The sequence below is a fragment of the Rhinoderma darwinii genome, chromosome 4 (genome assembly GCF_050947455.1).
Source record: "Rhinoderma darwinii isolate aRhiDar2 chromosome 4, aRhiDar2.hap1, whole genome shotgun sequence".
Lineage (NCBI taxonomy): Eukaryota > Metazoa > Chordata > Amphibia > Anura > Rhinodermatidae > Rhinoderma > Rhinoderma darwinii.
Genome location: NC_134690.1, coordinates 100,403,042 through 100,421,424, shown reverse-complemented (window position 1 = coordinate 100,421,424; position 18,383 = coordinate 100,403,042). Strand labels below are relative to the sequence as shown.

Sequence of the window (18,383 nt, the reverse complement as noted above, 5' to 3'; positions counted from 1 at the left end):
CCCCAGGTCTGCCATCTTTGTACTCCTTTGAAGCCCTGCCTCTGGCAGGACTTCAAAGGTGACTGTCAGTATCACAATATACTGCAATACACTGCAATACATATACTGCAATACATTAGTATTGCAGTATATCATGCAAGCGATCCAACGATCGCTGGTTCAAGTCCCCTAAGGGGTCTAATAAAAAAAACACTTAAATAAAGTTTTGTATAATGTGCCCCAAAAAATATTATACGTTAAAAAAAAAACCTTTTCACATTTTTTCCCTAAAGCAATAATAAAAATAAGAAAAGTTAACATAACTGGTATCGCCGCATCTGTAAAAGTCTGAACTATCACAATATAGCGTTGTTTAACCCGCTCGGTGAACGCCATAAAAAATATATATATAGAACATTCAAATTGCTGTTTTTTGGTCACATTAGCTCTAAAAAAAAATGGAATAAAAAGTGATCTAAAAGTCGCATGTACCCAAAATGGTATCTGTGAAAACTACAGCTCGCCCCGCAAAATTAAAGCCCTCACATCGTTAAATTGATGGAGACAAAGAATATGGCGACACAAAACATTTTTTTTTTAGCAAATAGTTTTCTTTTTTTAAAAGTGGTAAAATATAAAACAAAACATATAACTTTGGTATCACCGTACTCGCATTAACCTGTAGAATAAGATGAATATGTCGTTTTTACTACCTGATGGACATCGTAAAAACAAAACCCCCCAAAAAATCAAAAAATGGCATAATCGCTGTTTTTTGCATATTTCACCCAACAAATAATTTTTTCCCAGCTTCCCAGTACATTATGCGGTACAATAAATGGTGCCATGAAAAACCTCAACTTGTCCTGCAAAAAAAACAAGCCCTGATATGGCTATGTCGACGAATAAATAAAAAAGTTATGGCTTTTGGAGCGCGGGGAGGAAAAAATGAAAATGAAAAAACTCAAATTGGCCTGGTCTTTAAGGGGTTAAGGTTTAACTTGCCATATCCTTGTAAAAGTTCTTACGTGATTAGGCTGTATATATAAACGACTTACTCAGGGGAGGACTGGGTCCCCAGTCTGGAACTAGTGATGTTACCAAACATATGCATAGTGTGCAGGTGGAGTCCCAACAACTGACAATTTCAAGCAAGAGTCCGATAATGAGATCTACAGCCTTTCTGGGTGTTGGGGTGACTACGGCCCATCTCCAGGCTCTGAGGCACCTTCTGATTCCCTGAGTCCTTTCTCTGAGCAGCAAGCTTGATAGAGAAGTTCTAGCATGTGTTGATCCCACTTAACTGTTGTACCATGTTTAGTTTATTCTATCAACAGTATGTTTCTGACAGTGAGTGGCAACAGAATCTCCTATGCTGCGTAACCATAATACACAGAGGAACACATCAATCACTTTCTTCATACCGTCCAATATTTTAATCACCATTCGCAGGACATTTTAAAGCCCCAAGCCAGACCACAAAACCTCCTGGAAATGCCCACTTGTTATTTTTGCATATACCCCACCCATTGTGGGTCTGTTTGGCAGAAAATGGGACGTTTGGGAGGTATGCTTTCTTTTTTCTAAATAATACATCACGATTAATGATGGAGCAACTTTGGGATGAAATAAGTCTTTACCCTGATCTTACTTTACTCTTGATAGGTCATAGGCCAAATATTCCATATTTATTAGGTACCACTCTCATGTTCTGTTGCTGGTACGGTCTTGATCAAATCAAAGATATTAGGAACGGAGTTGTTCATACCATAGGCTACAATCAAACGAAGCGGATTTGCTAAATATTTATAGTCTAGATTTGCGAGTGGAAAATTTGCAGCTGAATACAGTAGCAGCGAATTGTATGAAATTTCAGCAAATCTCATCCACATGCTGTGGAAATTTTCCTCGTAAAAAATGAAGTGCGGTGCAAATCTTTAAATACTCAGCATGTTTATTTCTGCTGCGGAAAGTGCATGGATTTGTTGTGAATTTTACTATTTGAATTCAATGGGAAAGAAGAAATCTGCAAGCAAATTCAAGTGTTAATATTTTGCTTCAGATTACCTGGAAAATCTGCACGTCCATACAGTTTCAAATAAGGAAACACTATACTCACCTCCCCTGACGCTTTTAATGCTTTCCTGCTCCCTTGCAGGTCTCTGCACAGCCAGTCTCCTATGATGAAGTGTCGTGTTGACATGTTACCACTGCAGCCAATTAAAAGCTGCATGGGTCATATGTGACAACACGTCATCGCGGGATACCAGGTGTATAGGGGCACTTTGCTGTTGTTCGCAGATAAATACGCACTTAAATCCATACAATTTGATGCGGATTAGTGGTGTGACCTTGGCAAGATTTCGCACCCTCGATTCTACAGCTGTGACACTCGTGATAACAAGGAGCCATGTGCATGTTTACCATTCCAAAGGGAAGAGGACAACCTGAGCTGCCAGCTTTTTATGTGCCCATTAGCAGCTGTAGAATCTTTCCCTAGGGTACATACACCCTTTATTGGGAGACTCGATAAAAAGGTTTTGGATGAATTAACTGACTGTGTTATTAAATACACAATTTACCTTCTGTCACAGGTTTTCCATCTGAAGTAAATTCTTTATCTGAGGAAAACACATAAATTAAAGGGAATGTGTTGCTAGCAAAAAAATTTTTTTTTTTTTAGTTAAACAATTAGTGTGTAGGTGATTAAACATTGTTCTAATTTTTTTTCTTTTTTTCACGAGTCAGGAAATATTATAAATTAGATTCTAATTTATAATATTTCCCAGTGCTGGTCACTAGATGGAGCAATTCCCAAAATTGCAGCATTGCATGTGGTAAAGCAACCACATTGCTTTATGCTGCAAAATTGGAAAAAAAATCCCTCGCTCTAGTGAGCTCTCAGAATCCCCCCCTCCTTTATCCTGGCTAGTGCCGGGAGAAACGAGGGGTTTGAACGGTCTAACCTCCTACACTGTGTGTCACCATTTTTTGAGCTAACACACAGTGTAGTAGGTTTACATACAGTAGTAAACACACACTGAAACACGAACATACATAGAAATAACTTACCTGCTCCTGCCGCCGCCGCTCCCTCCGGTCCGTCCGCTCCGTCTGCTGCCGCTGCTCCAAGTGCACAAGTCCGGAAGCCGCGACCGGAAGTAGTAATCTTATTGTCCGGCCGCGACTTCCGGTCCACAGGAAAATGGCGCCGGACGGCGCACAGCTCAACTTGGACTGTGTGGGAGCGGCGCATGCGCCGTTCCCACACAGACGGCGTACACCATAGTGGATGGAACGGGCCCCGTTCGCATTCACTATGGGACTGTAGCTGCCGTATTCCATGTCTGTATGTGTCGTTAATCGACACATACAGAAATGGAAAAAAAAATGGCAGCCCCCATAGGGAAGAAAAAGTAAAAAAAAAGTAACACGCAAACACACAAATAAATATAAACGTTTTTAATAAAACACTAACATCAAACTGATATCCAAAAATTTTTTGGGGTGACACTGTTCCTTTAATGGTTTCAGCCTGTGAGGCCGCTATAGGAAAATACGCACAAAAACTGAGAGCAAAACATTGTCTATCAGGTGAAGTGAGTCATCTAGGAGGATGAATGCACAAACAGCTGTTCTTATTAAAATACTCTGTCCTCATTCTGAAGTTAGTTATATATCTTGATTTAGGTTTGTGCTTGGCAAGTATAATTTATTTATATTGCTTGTATAGCGCTAACATATTCTGCAGAGCTGTACAGAAGTTGTCGTCACTCACTTCCCGCAGTGGTGCTCACAATCTAAATTCCTTCAAACACATGGAGAATAAACTTCATGCAGATATCCAGGACTATTGCTGCAAGACAACTGTGCTAACCACCAAGCCATCATGCTGCCCCTTATATTTAAATAATGTAGACTCCAAAACCTCTTGGTACTCTTGGCACAATGTAGAGAAACAGTCTGAACTTGGTATGAGTTTTAGTAAATTGCAGCTAATATATATTATCCATGCAAATAGTTTAGCAAAATATGGAGAAATGATGGTACCTCTGATAAGCCATGAGCACAATATGATGTAAATTGTATACATGTATTTACATGATGCTTTGGTAATATATAGAGAATTTTTTTTCCCTTATCTTCATTGTCAATTTTGCCACAGTAAATCCAACAAATGTCCACTGTCAATATACTCACATACATGGAGATCCATCACATTACAACATTATCAACATTTAAACCTCACAGTGAACAAAGGGAATAGTTTGATGTAGACCGTATAAAAGATGTAACCTGCAAAAAGACAATTATTTTTGGGGTTACCAGACTTCTATAGTTCAGGAATGCTGATAAACATGCACATTTGGACAACTTTGGGCAATCCCTTTTTGTTTCGCTGACAATAGGCAAATATAACATTTTCTTACAGCACCACTGCAGGGGAAGTAAAGCATTACACAGTTCTCAATGAAATTGGTCCTCCAGAATAAAGATACTCCTACACGGCCTGACGTGGGCCGTGTAAATGAGCACTGATCAACGAAACAGCTCGTTGATCGGTGCTCGTTTGCTTGTTGCACAAGGAGCTAGAATTGGGACAAGCGCTTGTTACTACGATCGCTCGTCCCTATACATTTCTATCATGTCGGTAGCACATCTCCCTGTTTACACAGGGAGATGTGCAGCCTACAACGATAATATTTTCGGCATTTACAACTATACAATCATTTGCTCGTTCATCGGCTGATCATTGCCCTGTCTACACAGGGCAATGATCGGGAATGAGCATTCTGTGATCGCTCGTTTGCCCAATAATTGGCCGGTGTAAAAGGGTCCTAAGAGTTGCTCCTTTTAGCCGCTCTTCACACTGACTAATAGAAGAGGGTCCTAAACCCCAATCACAGAATTCCCTAATATACTATTTAATCTGATGAACAATTGTCCCTTGTATGGCCAGTTGAGCTTGAAGAAAGCTTTGGCAGTATATTTTACACGAGCTTCGTTTTGTGTTAAAAGCAGAATTCAGCAGGGGGATACTAAAAATGTGATAGTCATAGCTGTAAAATGCAAGTATTCCTATTTTTTATTTAATGTACAGTAGCTTTAGAGCTTCATCTTCTTCCCTAATGTACTGTGCATATGGTCTATTTATCGTTTTTTGAGAGCTGATTTCAAAAACTTTATTAAATGTTCAGTTCAGTTTGTGTTTGTCATTGATATGTGCCATTCACATGATATCAATGTATAAAGCACATTGCATGGGTGTGCAATATCCTTGTGAAGTCTTCAGCAGACCCAGAGGAAACCAATGCGCCATTCCAGACGTAATGACTAGTAACTGTTTAGAGACATGTCCTAAAATGAACTTTAGAGTCAATTCTTTTCTTCTTTAAACACGCAACTTCCTTTGATTTTCACATCGATGTATAAAAAAGGGAGGATAGCTTTGTAATAGTTTCCATTTGTCTATGTTAGACAGAAATAAAGTGTGTGCCCACTCCTGCCATACATCATATTTTCTGACTGTTCTCCAAGCATGTGTGACATAACAGGAAACTCCTTGTTCCACGGAGATTAACAATATTTCTAGGAATTCTTGTAGAACAGTACACTTAACCACACGTGTATTCCCCTCACATTCTCGAAATAATATGTCCCTGGCAGTAGAAGAAGCTCAACCGGCGTCATGAGTGCTCAATGCCATAGTGTGAGCAGATTTTGTCCATCCTACAGGAAGATTTGACGGCACAAATAGAAAACATCAGCAAGTCCTAAGAGCATAATGTTTTTATGAATTTACAATGAGTTCATTTGATGTCCTCTCCGCGTGTCCTCAGTACCATGGGATTAGATCGCCTTTGTTTACTTTGAACATAGTAATACACAAGTACAGTAAATATGTGAACGTGTCATCGATTACCACCACATTTATACCACTATATACCGCTTCTAGTATATTAGGATCATACTGTATGGTAAAATATATTTGTTGTCAGGACCTCTTCTGTTTGTTTGTTGTAACTTGATGGACTTTGTGGAACTGTAGTGACATTTTTATTCACCACTGGAAGATAAGATAAATCGCAACTTGTACTGAAGTGTTACAATACAATTGACACAATTTGCTTGCATCACTGGAGAAATGGGTTTGAATCTCCATCATGGAATTTGTATGTTCACAGGGGTTTACTCCAACTTTCTAATAGTTCAGCTGGCCATGCCACTCTAACCAGGCATGCTATGAATGGACCTCACCCATCTTCTCTTTAGCAATGGGTGAGCAGCCAGATCTACTTCACATATTACCATGGATTCTGAAGTCATGTTGGGCAGATGATAGCTACTCACATAATATAGACAAAAATTCCTGTGACTCTCCAGCAATTTCAAAACTACAACAACCAGCATGCCCCGGCTGCCATAGGTTTTGCAGGTCTCTTAATTTCAGTGATTAGTGTGGGCCCCAGCTCTGGGCTATAATATAGGCCGTAACTCAAGATCAGAAATGTATTTTAAAAAGCAGATTCATTCTATGGCCAAAAGTATGTGAACACCTGACCATCAAACCTATATGAGTTTGTTAGACATCCCATTCCAAAAATATGGGCGTTGATCTGGAATTGGGCCCACTTTTGCAAATATAACAGCCCCCACTCTTCTGGGAGTGTTTTCCCACAAGATTTTTAATGTGTCTGTGGGAATTTCTGCTCATTCAGATAAGAGTATTTGAGAGGTCAGTCTTTGATGTTTGACAAGAAGGTCCATCTTGCAATTGGCATTCCAATTCACCATAAAAATGTTTGATGGGGTTATGGTCAGGGCTCTTTTAAGGCCACTTGAATTCATCCACATCAAACTTGATAAACCATGTCTTTATGAACCTTGCTTTGTGCACTGGGGCAGAGTCATGGAACATGTAAGGGCTTTCCCAAAACGGTTGCCGCAAAGTTGGACGCATACAATTGTCTAAAATGACTTGGTATGCTGTAGAATTAACATTTTTCTTCACTGGAAATAATAGGCCTAACCCTGAAAAATACTCCTCCAAATTTTATAGTAGGCACTATGCATTCCAGTAGGTAGTGTTCACCTGGCATCTGCGAAGCAGAAACCAGTGGCGGCGTGCTTTACCCCACTCCAGCCGACACTTGGCATTGCTCATGTTGATCTTAGGCTTGTGTGCAGATGGTCGACTATGGAAACAAATTTCATGAAGCTCCTGACGCGCAGTTCTCGTGCTGATGTCACTTCCAGAAGAAGTTTGGGACTCTATAGTGAGTGATGTAACAGGGGATTGCAAATGTTTTCATGTTTCAGCACTTAGCAGCCCTAATCTGCGTGTTTGCGTGGTCTACCAATTCGTGACTGAGCTGTTGTTAATCCTAGATGCTTCCACTTCACAATAATAGCACTTACATTTGACCAGGAAAGATCTAGAAAGATCTTAAATTGTTCATTGAGATCTTCCATATGGTCCATACTACTACCAATACTACCAATGTTTGTAAATGGAGATTGTATGTCTGTGTGCTTGATTTTTTGCACTTGTTTGGAATAGGTGTCACTGAAACATCTGAAAAACCTGAATGTAATCATTAGGAAGGCTGCCTACAAACTTTTGGCCATATAGTGTATATATAAAAACTGTAAAATGGTGTTTAAAGGTGAACATACGCTTCTGTATAGTGATTTGGTATTAAATAACGACAGGAAATGCAGACACCTTTAAATGTGATGTTACAAGGATGTGACCTCATCATCAAGTTTGTGGGATCTGCCCTACAATGACGATTAAATTGGTGGCATGTCCCCTGACATTTGTGATATCTATCTTATTCCTTTGCTATATAAGGAGTTGGGCTTTGTGCTGGATGGAAACCAATGGCTTACATTCAGCGCTTGAGCGTATTCATGAGCTGCCACTAGCTCTACCCACTCTCTGCTAGCTCCGCCCATTTTCAGCTAATTAATAGATGCCCCCTTATGCACATAATATAGAGACATCTGTCAATCAGGTGAAAGTGGGCGGACTTATGGTTATCATTAAAAAATAAAGGACTTATGTTTAGAAATGGTTATTCTTATTTTAGGGTTAATGCCCTTTTACTACTTTAAGCTGATTTTGCTTCTTTTTAGAAAGTAACGGGTTACTTTGATCATTGTCAGTGACACTTCAGTTTCTGCATAGCTGAGATGCACATACTGTAGTCTGTTGGTCAGACCCATAGGCATTTTTTTTTCCTAGTATACTTATGTCATCAGCAGCTAAAATTAGTCTAGCGCAATTGACTGGAAACATAGGAATCTGATATTCAGAGATGGATTGAATATCCCACGGGCTTTACTTATTTGTCTTGACTGTCTGGTCAAAACACAGCAGACTAGCTGCAGAGGCGAAACATGCAATTAGCACAAGGCATCGAGACCACAATATGCCAGATTAGTAGATTGTGATCAGATTAGCCTCAGCACCTCATAGTGTATCATGTAACCCCTTTAATGTTTTCCATTGCATAAAAAACATGTTCCTAGCTATCAAGGATATTATTATTTTTATATGATAAATTGCTTAATTTTGTCCACAGTTAGAAAAAAAAAAATCATTATTCAGTGGAATTGATGAATATAAAAGAATCTTAGCTATTGTCAGATAACAGTTATTTTACAAAAACTGATTTTCATGTATAGTTGTATGCACTAGAATGGAATATCAAAGACTATACTGTAATCTTACCAAATATTGACATAGAACAGTTTTTGGCAACTCATTATTAAAGGGTTGTCCAGGATTAGAAAAAAGGGGGCTTTTTTTTGCCCAGACACTGCACCACTCTTTTCTATGGGCTAGGTATGGTAGTGCGGCTTATCCTCATTCAGTTTAATTGGACAGGGCTGTGCTACCAGGTACAACCCATGGACAAGAGTGAGACTGTTTCTGGAAAAAAAAAAGCAAACCCTAATCGTAAATCTCATTTATTTGCTCACAGTTTCCAATCAAAGCCTTCGCAACATCTATCACATTTGATTTGAGATTGGTGGAAAATCCTTCAAGTTGAGTAATGTCCAGTTCCTGCCCACATGTGACATTGTTTGGACCCTTTGTGACACTTGTGTATGGTTGTTGAATCAAAAGTTAAACAATGTCCGATGACTACCTCAGCCCTGTAAACTTTTTTTTTCTTTTGTCCGTTTCTTTGGATATTCTTTAGTTATCTTGCCTTAAATTTCTCCAATGACTGATGTTAAATTCCTTTCTATGGTTTGCAGTTGGTGATTTAGAGTTGAATCAGAATACAGAATAGTTGCATTTCCCCTTACGTCTGTAATATGATTAGTAACAAATGTCGTTTCGTGGTTAACCAATCCACATACCTCCAACTTTCTATTATATTTCATGAGCAATCTTTTTGCACCCCTGGACTTGCTCCAACCAGCAGACTGTATTGAAGTTTTTTCATGAATTAATAGCAATGATGGATGTGCAGGCTTTAATAGTGTGCAATGAAAAATGACCTAGCCTGTAATTAATGCTGCATTCTCATAATGCAATGCACAAGAATTGTATCACAGTTTCTCTAGAATACTTTTAAAAAATTTTGCTTACAGTAAATGTATGAACTCCATGAAAAGTTATTTTTAAAAAAAGTATAGATAACTACCAAAATCTTATAAAAGGTGATTGTTCCAGAATACTGATTTTTATATTTTTTCCATAACAAAGAAGTACATGTGAATATATCAAACTTTGTAATACATCTTAATAGGGGAAACAAATGATCTTTCTCACATTCCATGTACTTGTAGTTCCTCTTTCCTCTCTGCAAATGGTCAGCTCCTAAAAATCCATCTAGTGTAAAACAGATAATGGAGGACAGAGAGAAGGGATGAGGAAGAGGAGAGGCAGATGCAGTTTCTCGCTCAGTGTTTTAATGAAACAGGATGAGGGGAACCTTTGATAAAGAGGTGAACAGAGCCGAATATATCTTAACTCAAAACGGTTCTTTGACCACTGCCTAGTTCATGGTCCATGAAAATGAAAATCAAGGAAAAATAATTGACTAATAATTTAATCATATTCAGTTTTTAGCTAAAACCATGTTTGACTTTGGGTGGAGCCTTTAAATCATATTTATTCAGTGGTGAAGAGACCCTATACTTGAAATGTGAACATGCTGAACAAATCCTTCAGTATGTAAAGAGCACATACCCTGCATTAGTCCCTGTTTGAACAAACCACCTATGGCTAAGTGAAACTTTTGGGTAAATATTTCCAAGATTTCCCATGACGATAGATTAACAATGACTATTAATAATTTTTAGTTAACTGAGATGTCACGATATGGTGTGAAAGTTTGTCTTTATGGATAACCACATAATGTCCTTAGTGTTGAGCTGGATATTGGACAGTGTCTCTGTTTTGTCAGCATAGTATGCTCACTGTGGAAAATATTCTCTTTTGTTGGCAGAAAAAAATGTTTTGGAAGGTTCCTGAGCCATGAATCTAGGCCTGTTTTTGAAGACATAACTTTCTTTGTAAAGTTCGGGAACAAAAATGTAATCTACGATCTTTATTGCAAATTGGCCATATGGTTATTTACTACATGTATTTATGCAGCTCTACACTGAGCTCTCCACAAATCTTCAATATGTACATAAGCCATATAGAAAATGTGGTGCTCGCTTTTTGTTTTACAAAAAAACATTCACTAAATCATTTTCAACCATAGAGCTAAATAATAATAGAGGGTCCCAAAAAATGAGTGAGTATGCCTGGTCCATGGCGCTTCGATCGGCTTTCCTTGGCAGCCCAATAGAACATTAATGGAACGGCGGCTGAGCATGCGCAGTACCGCTCCATTCATATGAGGCACACAGGGACGGCCAGGTAAGCTCGTTCTTGGGATCAGTGTGGGTCCCAGCGGTCGTACCCTCGCTGGTCAGTTATTTATCACCGATCCTGTGTATAGGTGATAAATATTGATTATGGGAAAACCCCTTTAAAGGTATGGCCAAGTGATATGACTTTTACCCTAGTATTAACTGCCAACGATATGATTTTGACCATCGTACTAGTAATACAATGACCCTTCCTGATGTAGTGCCACTGAGGCACAATAGTATCTGGAACTAATAACAACAGGGGAGCCACATGTGGCTCCCAAGTCTCTGGTTTAGTGGTCCTCGTATACATTTTGAATTGTGTCCCATTTTGAATGCTTAAAGGGGTTTTCAAGACAGTAAAAATGTATGGCCTATTCTCAGGATTAATAGCTGATGGGTCGTGGTCTGACTCCCGGGATCCCCGCCGTGGAACGGCGGCTGAGCATGCGCAGTACCGCTCCATTCATATGAGGCACACAGGGACGGCCAGGTAAGCTCGTTCTTGGGATCAGTGTGGGTCCCAGCGGTCGTACCCTCGCTGGTCAGTTATTTATCACCCATCCTGTGTATAGGTGATAAATATTGATTATGGGAAAACCCCTTTAAAGGTATGGCCAAGTGATATGACTTTTACCCTAGTATTAACTGCCAACGATATGATTTTGACCATCGTACTAGTAATACAATGACCCTTCCTGATGTAGTGCCACTGGGGCACAATAGTATCTGGAACTAATAACAACAGGGGAGCCACATGTGGCTCCCAAGTCTCTGGTTTAGTGGTCCTCGTATACATTTTGAATTGTGTCCAATTTTGAATGCTTAAAGGGGTTTTCAAGACAGTAAAAATGTATGGCCTATTCTCAGGATTAATAGCTGATGGGTCGTGGTCTGACTCCCGGGATCCCCGCCGTTCAGCTGTTTTGAAGGGGGTGCAGCGCTCGTACGAGTGCTGCTTCCCCTTCATTTCTACTTGCTCACTGTGAATCTTCGACACGCATTTAGCGGTGATTCACAGGTATTGCAGCCTATTCTCCTATTCACTTCAATGGGAGAAAAGGCTGCTATACCTGTGAATCGCCACTAAATGTGTGTTGAGGATAGGCCATCAATTTGAGGAAGACCTACCTTTAACGTGTATCAAACTGTTTTTGTGGGTATTAAGATGTTCTTTATCATACTTATTGGTCTGCACAAAAAAGGGTTAGATGACTAAGATAGCTTTGGATATTACATGACATGTTGTTCCTTGAAAGAAAGTCCATAGCAGTTGTTTTATGGCAAATTTTCATCTAAAATAATTTTCCTGTAAGTTAAAAACAGGTGTCAGGATTTACTTAAGGTGTTCTGGGTTGGGCATTGTGCTGATCAAAGTCAGACCATAATTTCATATATAGTTTTGCAAGCCATATTAAATGGGTTTTCCAATCAAGATAACCCTGTCTTAAAATGAAGATGGCCCGATGATCAGTTGATCACCATGTGTCCCGCTTTAGAAAACCCCTGCTGCGACTGATCTGGTCCCTGCAGGGAAAATGCAGGGAGAACCACTCTTTGTTATGGGTGTTTTACACAGGACGATTATCAGGCGGACAATCGTTCATAGAACGCTCATTGCCGATAATTGCCCTGTGTAAACAGGGAAGCGATCAGCAGATGAACGAGCAAACGCTCAATCATCTGCTGACCGTAGCGTTTTAAAAACTGAAATATTATTGTTGTCAGCAGCGCATCTCCCTGTGTAAACAGGGAGATGCGCTGCCGACATAATGGTACTGTATGGGGACGAGCGATCGCAGTAACAACCGCACGTCCCCATACATAGCTCCTTGTGACAGGAGCAAACGAGCGCCGATCAACGAGCCTATCAAAATTGTCCGGTGTAATAAGGCCTTTAGTAACTCTCCGCTCTAGATAATGAAGATGGTCCCAAGCAGAGTACTCGACTCTATGATATCCACATGTCCTAGTAGCGTACATTGAAATGGTTTGTTTTGAAGAGACATACGCTATTACGCAATAACTTATAATATTCTCTTTGCTATCCTCCCCTGTGTACCTCTGCTATATAAGCAATGTCACTGTAGACACTAAGTCTAATATAACGATAGTGTTCAAAGACTACTTTGAATTTCACCATAACCAATAGACGTAGCCCCATATTATAAATGGTCTTATCACATAACTTGTCAATAGTAATTAGAGACAAGCTTAAAAAAAAAACAAAGAATTTCCTCTGTTTTATATTAAGAATGTGTTGCCGACAAAACATGTTTTTGTTTTTTTAGTTAAACAATTAGTGTATAGGTGATTAAACATTGTTCTAATTTTTTTTAATTTTTTTCACGAGTCAGGAAATATTATAAATTGGATTCAATTTATAATATTTCCCAGCACTGGTCACTAGATGGAGCAATTCCCAAAATTGCAGCATTGCATGTGGTAAAGCAACCACATTGCTTTATGCTGCCAAATTGGGAAAAAATGCCTCGCTCTAGTGAGCTCTCAGAATCCCCCCCTCCTTTATCCTGGCTAGTGCCGGGAGAAAGGAGGGGTTTGAACGGTCTAACCTCCTACACTGTGTGTCGCCATTTTTTGAGCTAACACACAGTGTAGAAGGTTTACATACATTAGTAAAACACACAGAAACACGAACATACATAGAAATCACTTACCTGCTCCAGTCGCCGCCGCTCCCTCCGGTCCGTCCGCTCCGTCTGCTGCCGCTGCTCCATGTGCACAAGTCCGGAAGCCGCGACCGGAAGTAGTAATCTTACTGCCCGGCCGCGACTTCCGGTCCACAGGAAAATGGCGCCGGACGGCGCGCATTTCAAATCGGACTGTGTGGGAGCGGTGCATGCGCCGTTCCCACACACACGGCGTACACCATAGTGGATGGAACGGGCCCCGTTCGCAGTCCCTATGGGACTGGAGTTGCCGTATTCCATGTCTGTATGTGTCGTTAATCGACACATACAGAAATGGAAAAAAAATGGCAGCCCCCATAGGGAAGAAAAAGTATAAAAATAGAAAAAAGTAACACACAAACACACAAATAAATATAAACGTTTTTAATAAAACCCTAACATAAAACTGATATAAAAAAAAAAAAATTGGTGACACTGTTCCTTTAAGTGACTTGACCTAACACTTTTATCACATTGTGTTCCCCCCATGTAATAGAGTGTTGCGTCACTGGTGGTAAATCAATGTGACAAGACCAAAATTTGAATGCAACTTTGGCAACAGTTACATAATATTTTGAAGCAACACAAAGTTCAATCAGATAATTGTAAGAATACGCAATTGTCACAAATATGTTTAACCGATGCAGCAAAACAGAATAATATCATGGAAGGAGTACAGTACGTACAGTCTCTATTTTCTGGTTTATGACAAACACAACAACAAACCTTGGCAGTGTTGAAATGACATGATGTGTCTGAAGAAAACGTCTCCTTATGATGTACAGTAGTAAATGTTACTAATGTTTCTTGTCCTTGTGTGTAATACTTAGCTAAATGTTTTCAGAATGACTCACGCTCTCCCCGTTTACTGTAACCCTGTGAGTACACCAGTGATGAGAGTCCGATGTGATCACATTATTCTTACCTGCTGCCCTGACCTTGTTTTAGGAAATGGCAACATAGGTGATAAACAAGTGACAATGTTGGGGGTCTACATGGCTGACCTGTCCGGAAACAAGATTGAGACTGTAAATTGGAGATGCAGTAAAGCAGCATCCAGAATGACTATAATGGAGGACTATACCGGAAATGTTCAGAAAAGTGGTGTTTTTGGAGCAATAAAACCACTGTGGATACATCTTGCAATATCTATCATAGTTTAGCAATAGTCTTACAACCATGGTGGTAAAGTCTTACAATCTTCAGCTTCTCTATTTTGTTTGTGTTGACTTTTCGTGTGTAGTTATTGGAGAACCAAGCACAAAATTATATTAAGGTGCCGGTACACATCCCAATTTGGGCGGGACCCACAAACCATCCAATGTGTACAGGATGTTTCAACTCTCCCCGACAACAGATTTCAGGGGAAAGGAGGATCTGGCATGTTAGATTTTGACATCCCCGATCATTTGTTCTCATGGGAGTTAAGACGCCGCCAAAGGTGTCTGGTAGCGGCTTATTCCCCATTGAGTACACATGCATGTGTGGTGAGGAGGAATAGCTGTCGGTCGAACGACAGCTATCTAAGTTGTATGGTCATCTTTAGGCCTTATTCACACAAACGTGCGTTTTGCGCGCGCAAAAAACGCTGCGTTTTTTACGAGTTGCAGTTCCGGGTGTCATAAGTGTTTGCTGCGTGGCTGCGTGATTTTCACGCATTTGCCATCTTTATGACACGCGGTTTTGATGTTTAGAAAAAGAAATGAAGGAAGTGGTTTTATTTTTTCTTCATTTCTTGATCTACTGTTGCGCGAATCACGCGCGACACACGGAAGTGCTTCCGTGTGCTGCGCGTGATTTTCACGCACCCATTAACTTCAATGGGTGTGTGATGCGTGAAAAACGTCCAAGTATAGGACATGTTGTGAGTTTTACGCAGCGGATACACGCTACGTGAAAACCACGGACTGTCTGAATGGCCCCATTGAGTTACATAGGTCCATGCGACGCGCGTGAAAATCACGGACTGTCTGAATGGCCCCATTGAGTTACATAGGTCCGTGCGACGCGCATGATTTTCACGCGCGTATCACGGACGTTAAACATGTTCGTGTGAATAAGGCCTTAGGCTGTAAGACAGATCTTAAGCTGTCGGCCAAACAGCCTAAATGTGGCCATAAACCATAGAAATTCTTCCCATCCTCCCCATGCACTCAGTGGGGGGGGGGGATAAGGCGCTGCTAGACACAATTGGCAGTGGCTTAACCGCTGTGAAAACAAAGGATTGGGAATGTTAAAATCTAACATGACTGATCCTTCCTTCCCCGGTATTGCCACCAGGAGAGAGTCGGGACACCCCCATACACATTAGTTGGTAGGCTGGCCCCACCAAAATCGGCAGGTTTCTGCTGACTGTACATATGCACACGTTTAGTTGAATGCCTCCATATTAGCATGTGTTCATAAGATGCTGCAGATGAGTTAAGTTAATAAAAGGCACGATGTGTAATTTAAAACAAAAATAACTCAAAAGAACAGTCCCTGAAAATATAAACATCTGTCCCACATCTGCATAAATGTGATCAGGCTTTAAAGCCTCCATTGCAATATTATCTGCCTCATCTAAAAAGCTTGTTTGTTTTTTTTAAATTAACATGTCTACTAGGCAAACATATAATGATCTATTTATAAATATGTTTCCATGGATGTTAGACGTTCTATTGGGTTTCATATTATGATTTTTATTCTCTGATATAACATGGGAAACATTCAGGTCAGGGACTAGATGAGTAACTTAAAAAGTGGGACATATGGGTGATAGTATTTAAATCTCTGTATCAAAAATATCTGTTACTTTCAGGGGCATTTCATAACCTACATGTCATGCATTTTTCGCACATTTTATATAGAAATAATAAAAATCCACCTATGTTCTGACATATGGGTTATATAAGGAAAATATAATAACGGCATCAGAGAGATGTGTCATCCGATTCCCTATGCAGAACCGTTACTTGAAAGAATGTGAATAATGTTCTTGCATCCAAAGGCGAGGCTTTGGCTAGACTTATGTGGAGGGGTGGAGGGAAGGAAAGCGGTGTGTGTCTGTATCCCATTATGAATCAGAGGAAGTTATTGTCTGTGTAGCACACTGTGAGCTCTGTACATTCTCAGGCACATTTTGTTTTTAGTTAGTCAGAGTCTGTGCAGGGTGTCTAAACCTGTCAGCTGCCACTAAGGCTCGGAAATATATGGAGTTATGTCTAAAGAAGAGGCCTCTGAAGTCTTTGCAATTTGTGTAGAATTTCAAGCCTAGCAGCTAGAAGGTATCACAGAACATGCTCTTGCCGAGTGGAACCTTTTTTGTTTTTGTATGTTTTTTTCAATGCATATTTGGGACAAAATAGAACCTAAACATATCTAAAGTACAGTGATGAAGTCTTATGCTTTCTGTATGGCGTCCTAGTAGCATTTATTCTATGGAATTCCCTGCTGTGCAGCAATCTTTGTGTTCTAGCACCTCTTCGTTTTTAGATTTGTTCTCGGCAGGATTCCCGGATAAAACATGTTTTATGCAACTGTGAAAAAAGAAACACATTATACGCATATCAGATAAACAATGTTTAGGAACATGAGGTCCAAGGTTGAGAAACTTTAGAAACTTTTTATGTGCAAACCCACTTATGTCACTCATCCGGGTCTAATATATTGTTCTTTTCTCTTCCAGGAAAAGCTTTCCAGAACATCACTGATCTGCTGAGGGTCTTCATAGGCTGCTTGTGGAGCACAAGTAACTGGCTTCCATATACTTTTTTTTAATGAGGTAACAGAAGGAAACAAAGGAACATCTTCCTTTTCCCCTACCCTATCCCTTTATATCAACCCACAGACAAGAAATGGGTCAAAAAATCTCAGGGAGTATAAAGTCTGTGGATGTACGGGACCCACCGTATAGACCAGTCAAAAGAGAACTTAGGGGTCCTGACTTTTGTAAGCCTGCTAGACTAGATATGCTGCTGGATATGCCCATGGCTACTTTGGAAGTTCAGCACAAACATGCTTGGAATAATGAGGACCGGTCTTTGAATATCTTTGTGAAGGAGGACGACCGTCTGACGTTCCATCGGCACCCAGTTGCCCAAAGTACAGACTGCATCAGAGGGAAAGTTGGCTACACCAGAGGCCTTCATGTTTGGCAAATTCATTGGCCTACAAGACAAAGAGGAACACATGCTGTTGTTGGGGTAGCAACTGCAGATTCTCCATTACATTCAGTTGGATATACTTCATTGGTAGGAAGCAATAGTGAGTCTTGGGGCTGGGACCTAGGACGGAACAAACTGTATTACAACTGTAAAAACCAACCTGGTGTTACATATCCAGCTTTTCTGGAACCTGATGAATCATTTGTACTCCCAGACTCTTTGCTGGTAGTGTTAGACATGGATGAGGGGACTCTTAGCTTCATAGTTGATGGACAATATTTAGGAGTTGCCTTCAGAGGACTTAAAGGGAAAAAACTGTACCCTATTGTCAGCGCTGTATGGGGTCACTGTGAAATTACAATGCGATACATCAACGGACTTGATCGTAAGTACTATTATGATATTATAGTAATATACATATAAGGCTGTGTTCACATCACATTTTAAATCTACGTTTAACGTGTATGGTACAGACGTAGCCAAAATGATGCCATTACAATGCTTTCGTCTATTTTTTTTTTACATATTTATTTAACATTAAAATATTTTATTTTCTTCTACCAAAAAAGGGTTAAAATGTATACGTTTAATGTATGAAAACATAAAGCATTATGTTTGTATACGTCCCCCATTGACTATAATGTAAAAAAAAGTATACATCAAGTATACTTCTTGGAAAGACAGAATA

At 39.9% G+C, this 18,383-nt stretch overlaps 1 protein-coding gene and 1 long non-coding RNA gene across 3 annotated transcripts in view; one reads left to right on the top strand and one right to left on the bottom strand.

The window, feature by feature from the left end:
• The window catches only part of SPSB4 (splA/ryanodine receptor domain and SOCS box containing 4), a 153,269-nt gene that overhangs the window by 61,057 nt on the left and 73,829 nt on the right, over positions 1–18,383 (top strand). Inside the window, exons 1-2 of one of the 2 annotated variants that reach the window (XM_075861431.1) lie at positions 16,636–16,816; positions 17,218–18,080. In XM_075861431.1, the coding sequence (XP_075717546.1) occupies positions 17,387–18,080 (694 nt within the window). In that variant the 5' untranslated portion in view covers positions 16,636–16,816; positions 17,218–17,386. Of the gene's footprint in view, positions 1–16,635; positions 16,817–17,217; positions 18,081–18,383 lie in introns of those variants that run through there. The other variant, XM_075861430.1, reaches the window with a different exon arrangement.
• Positions 17,140–18,383, bottom strand: part of LOC142759346 (uncharacterized) — a 50,267-nt gene continuing 49,023 nt past the window's right edge. Inside the window, exon 4 of the long non-coding RNA XR_012883123.1 lies at positions 17,140–17,699. This is a non-coding gene — a long non-coding RNA (uncharacterized LOC142759346). The remainder of the gene's footprint in view (positions 17,700–18,383) is intronic.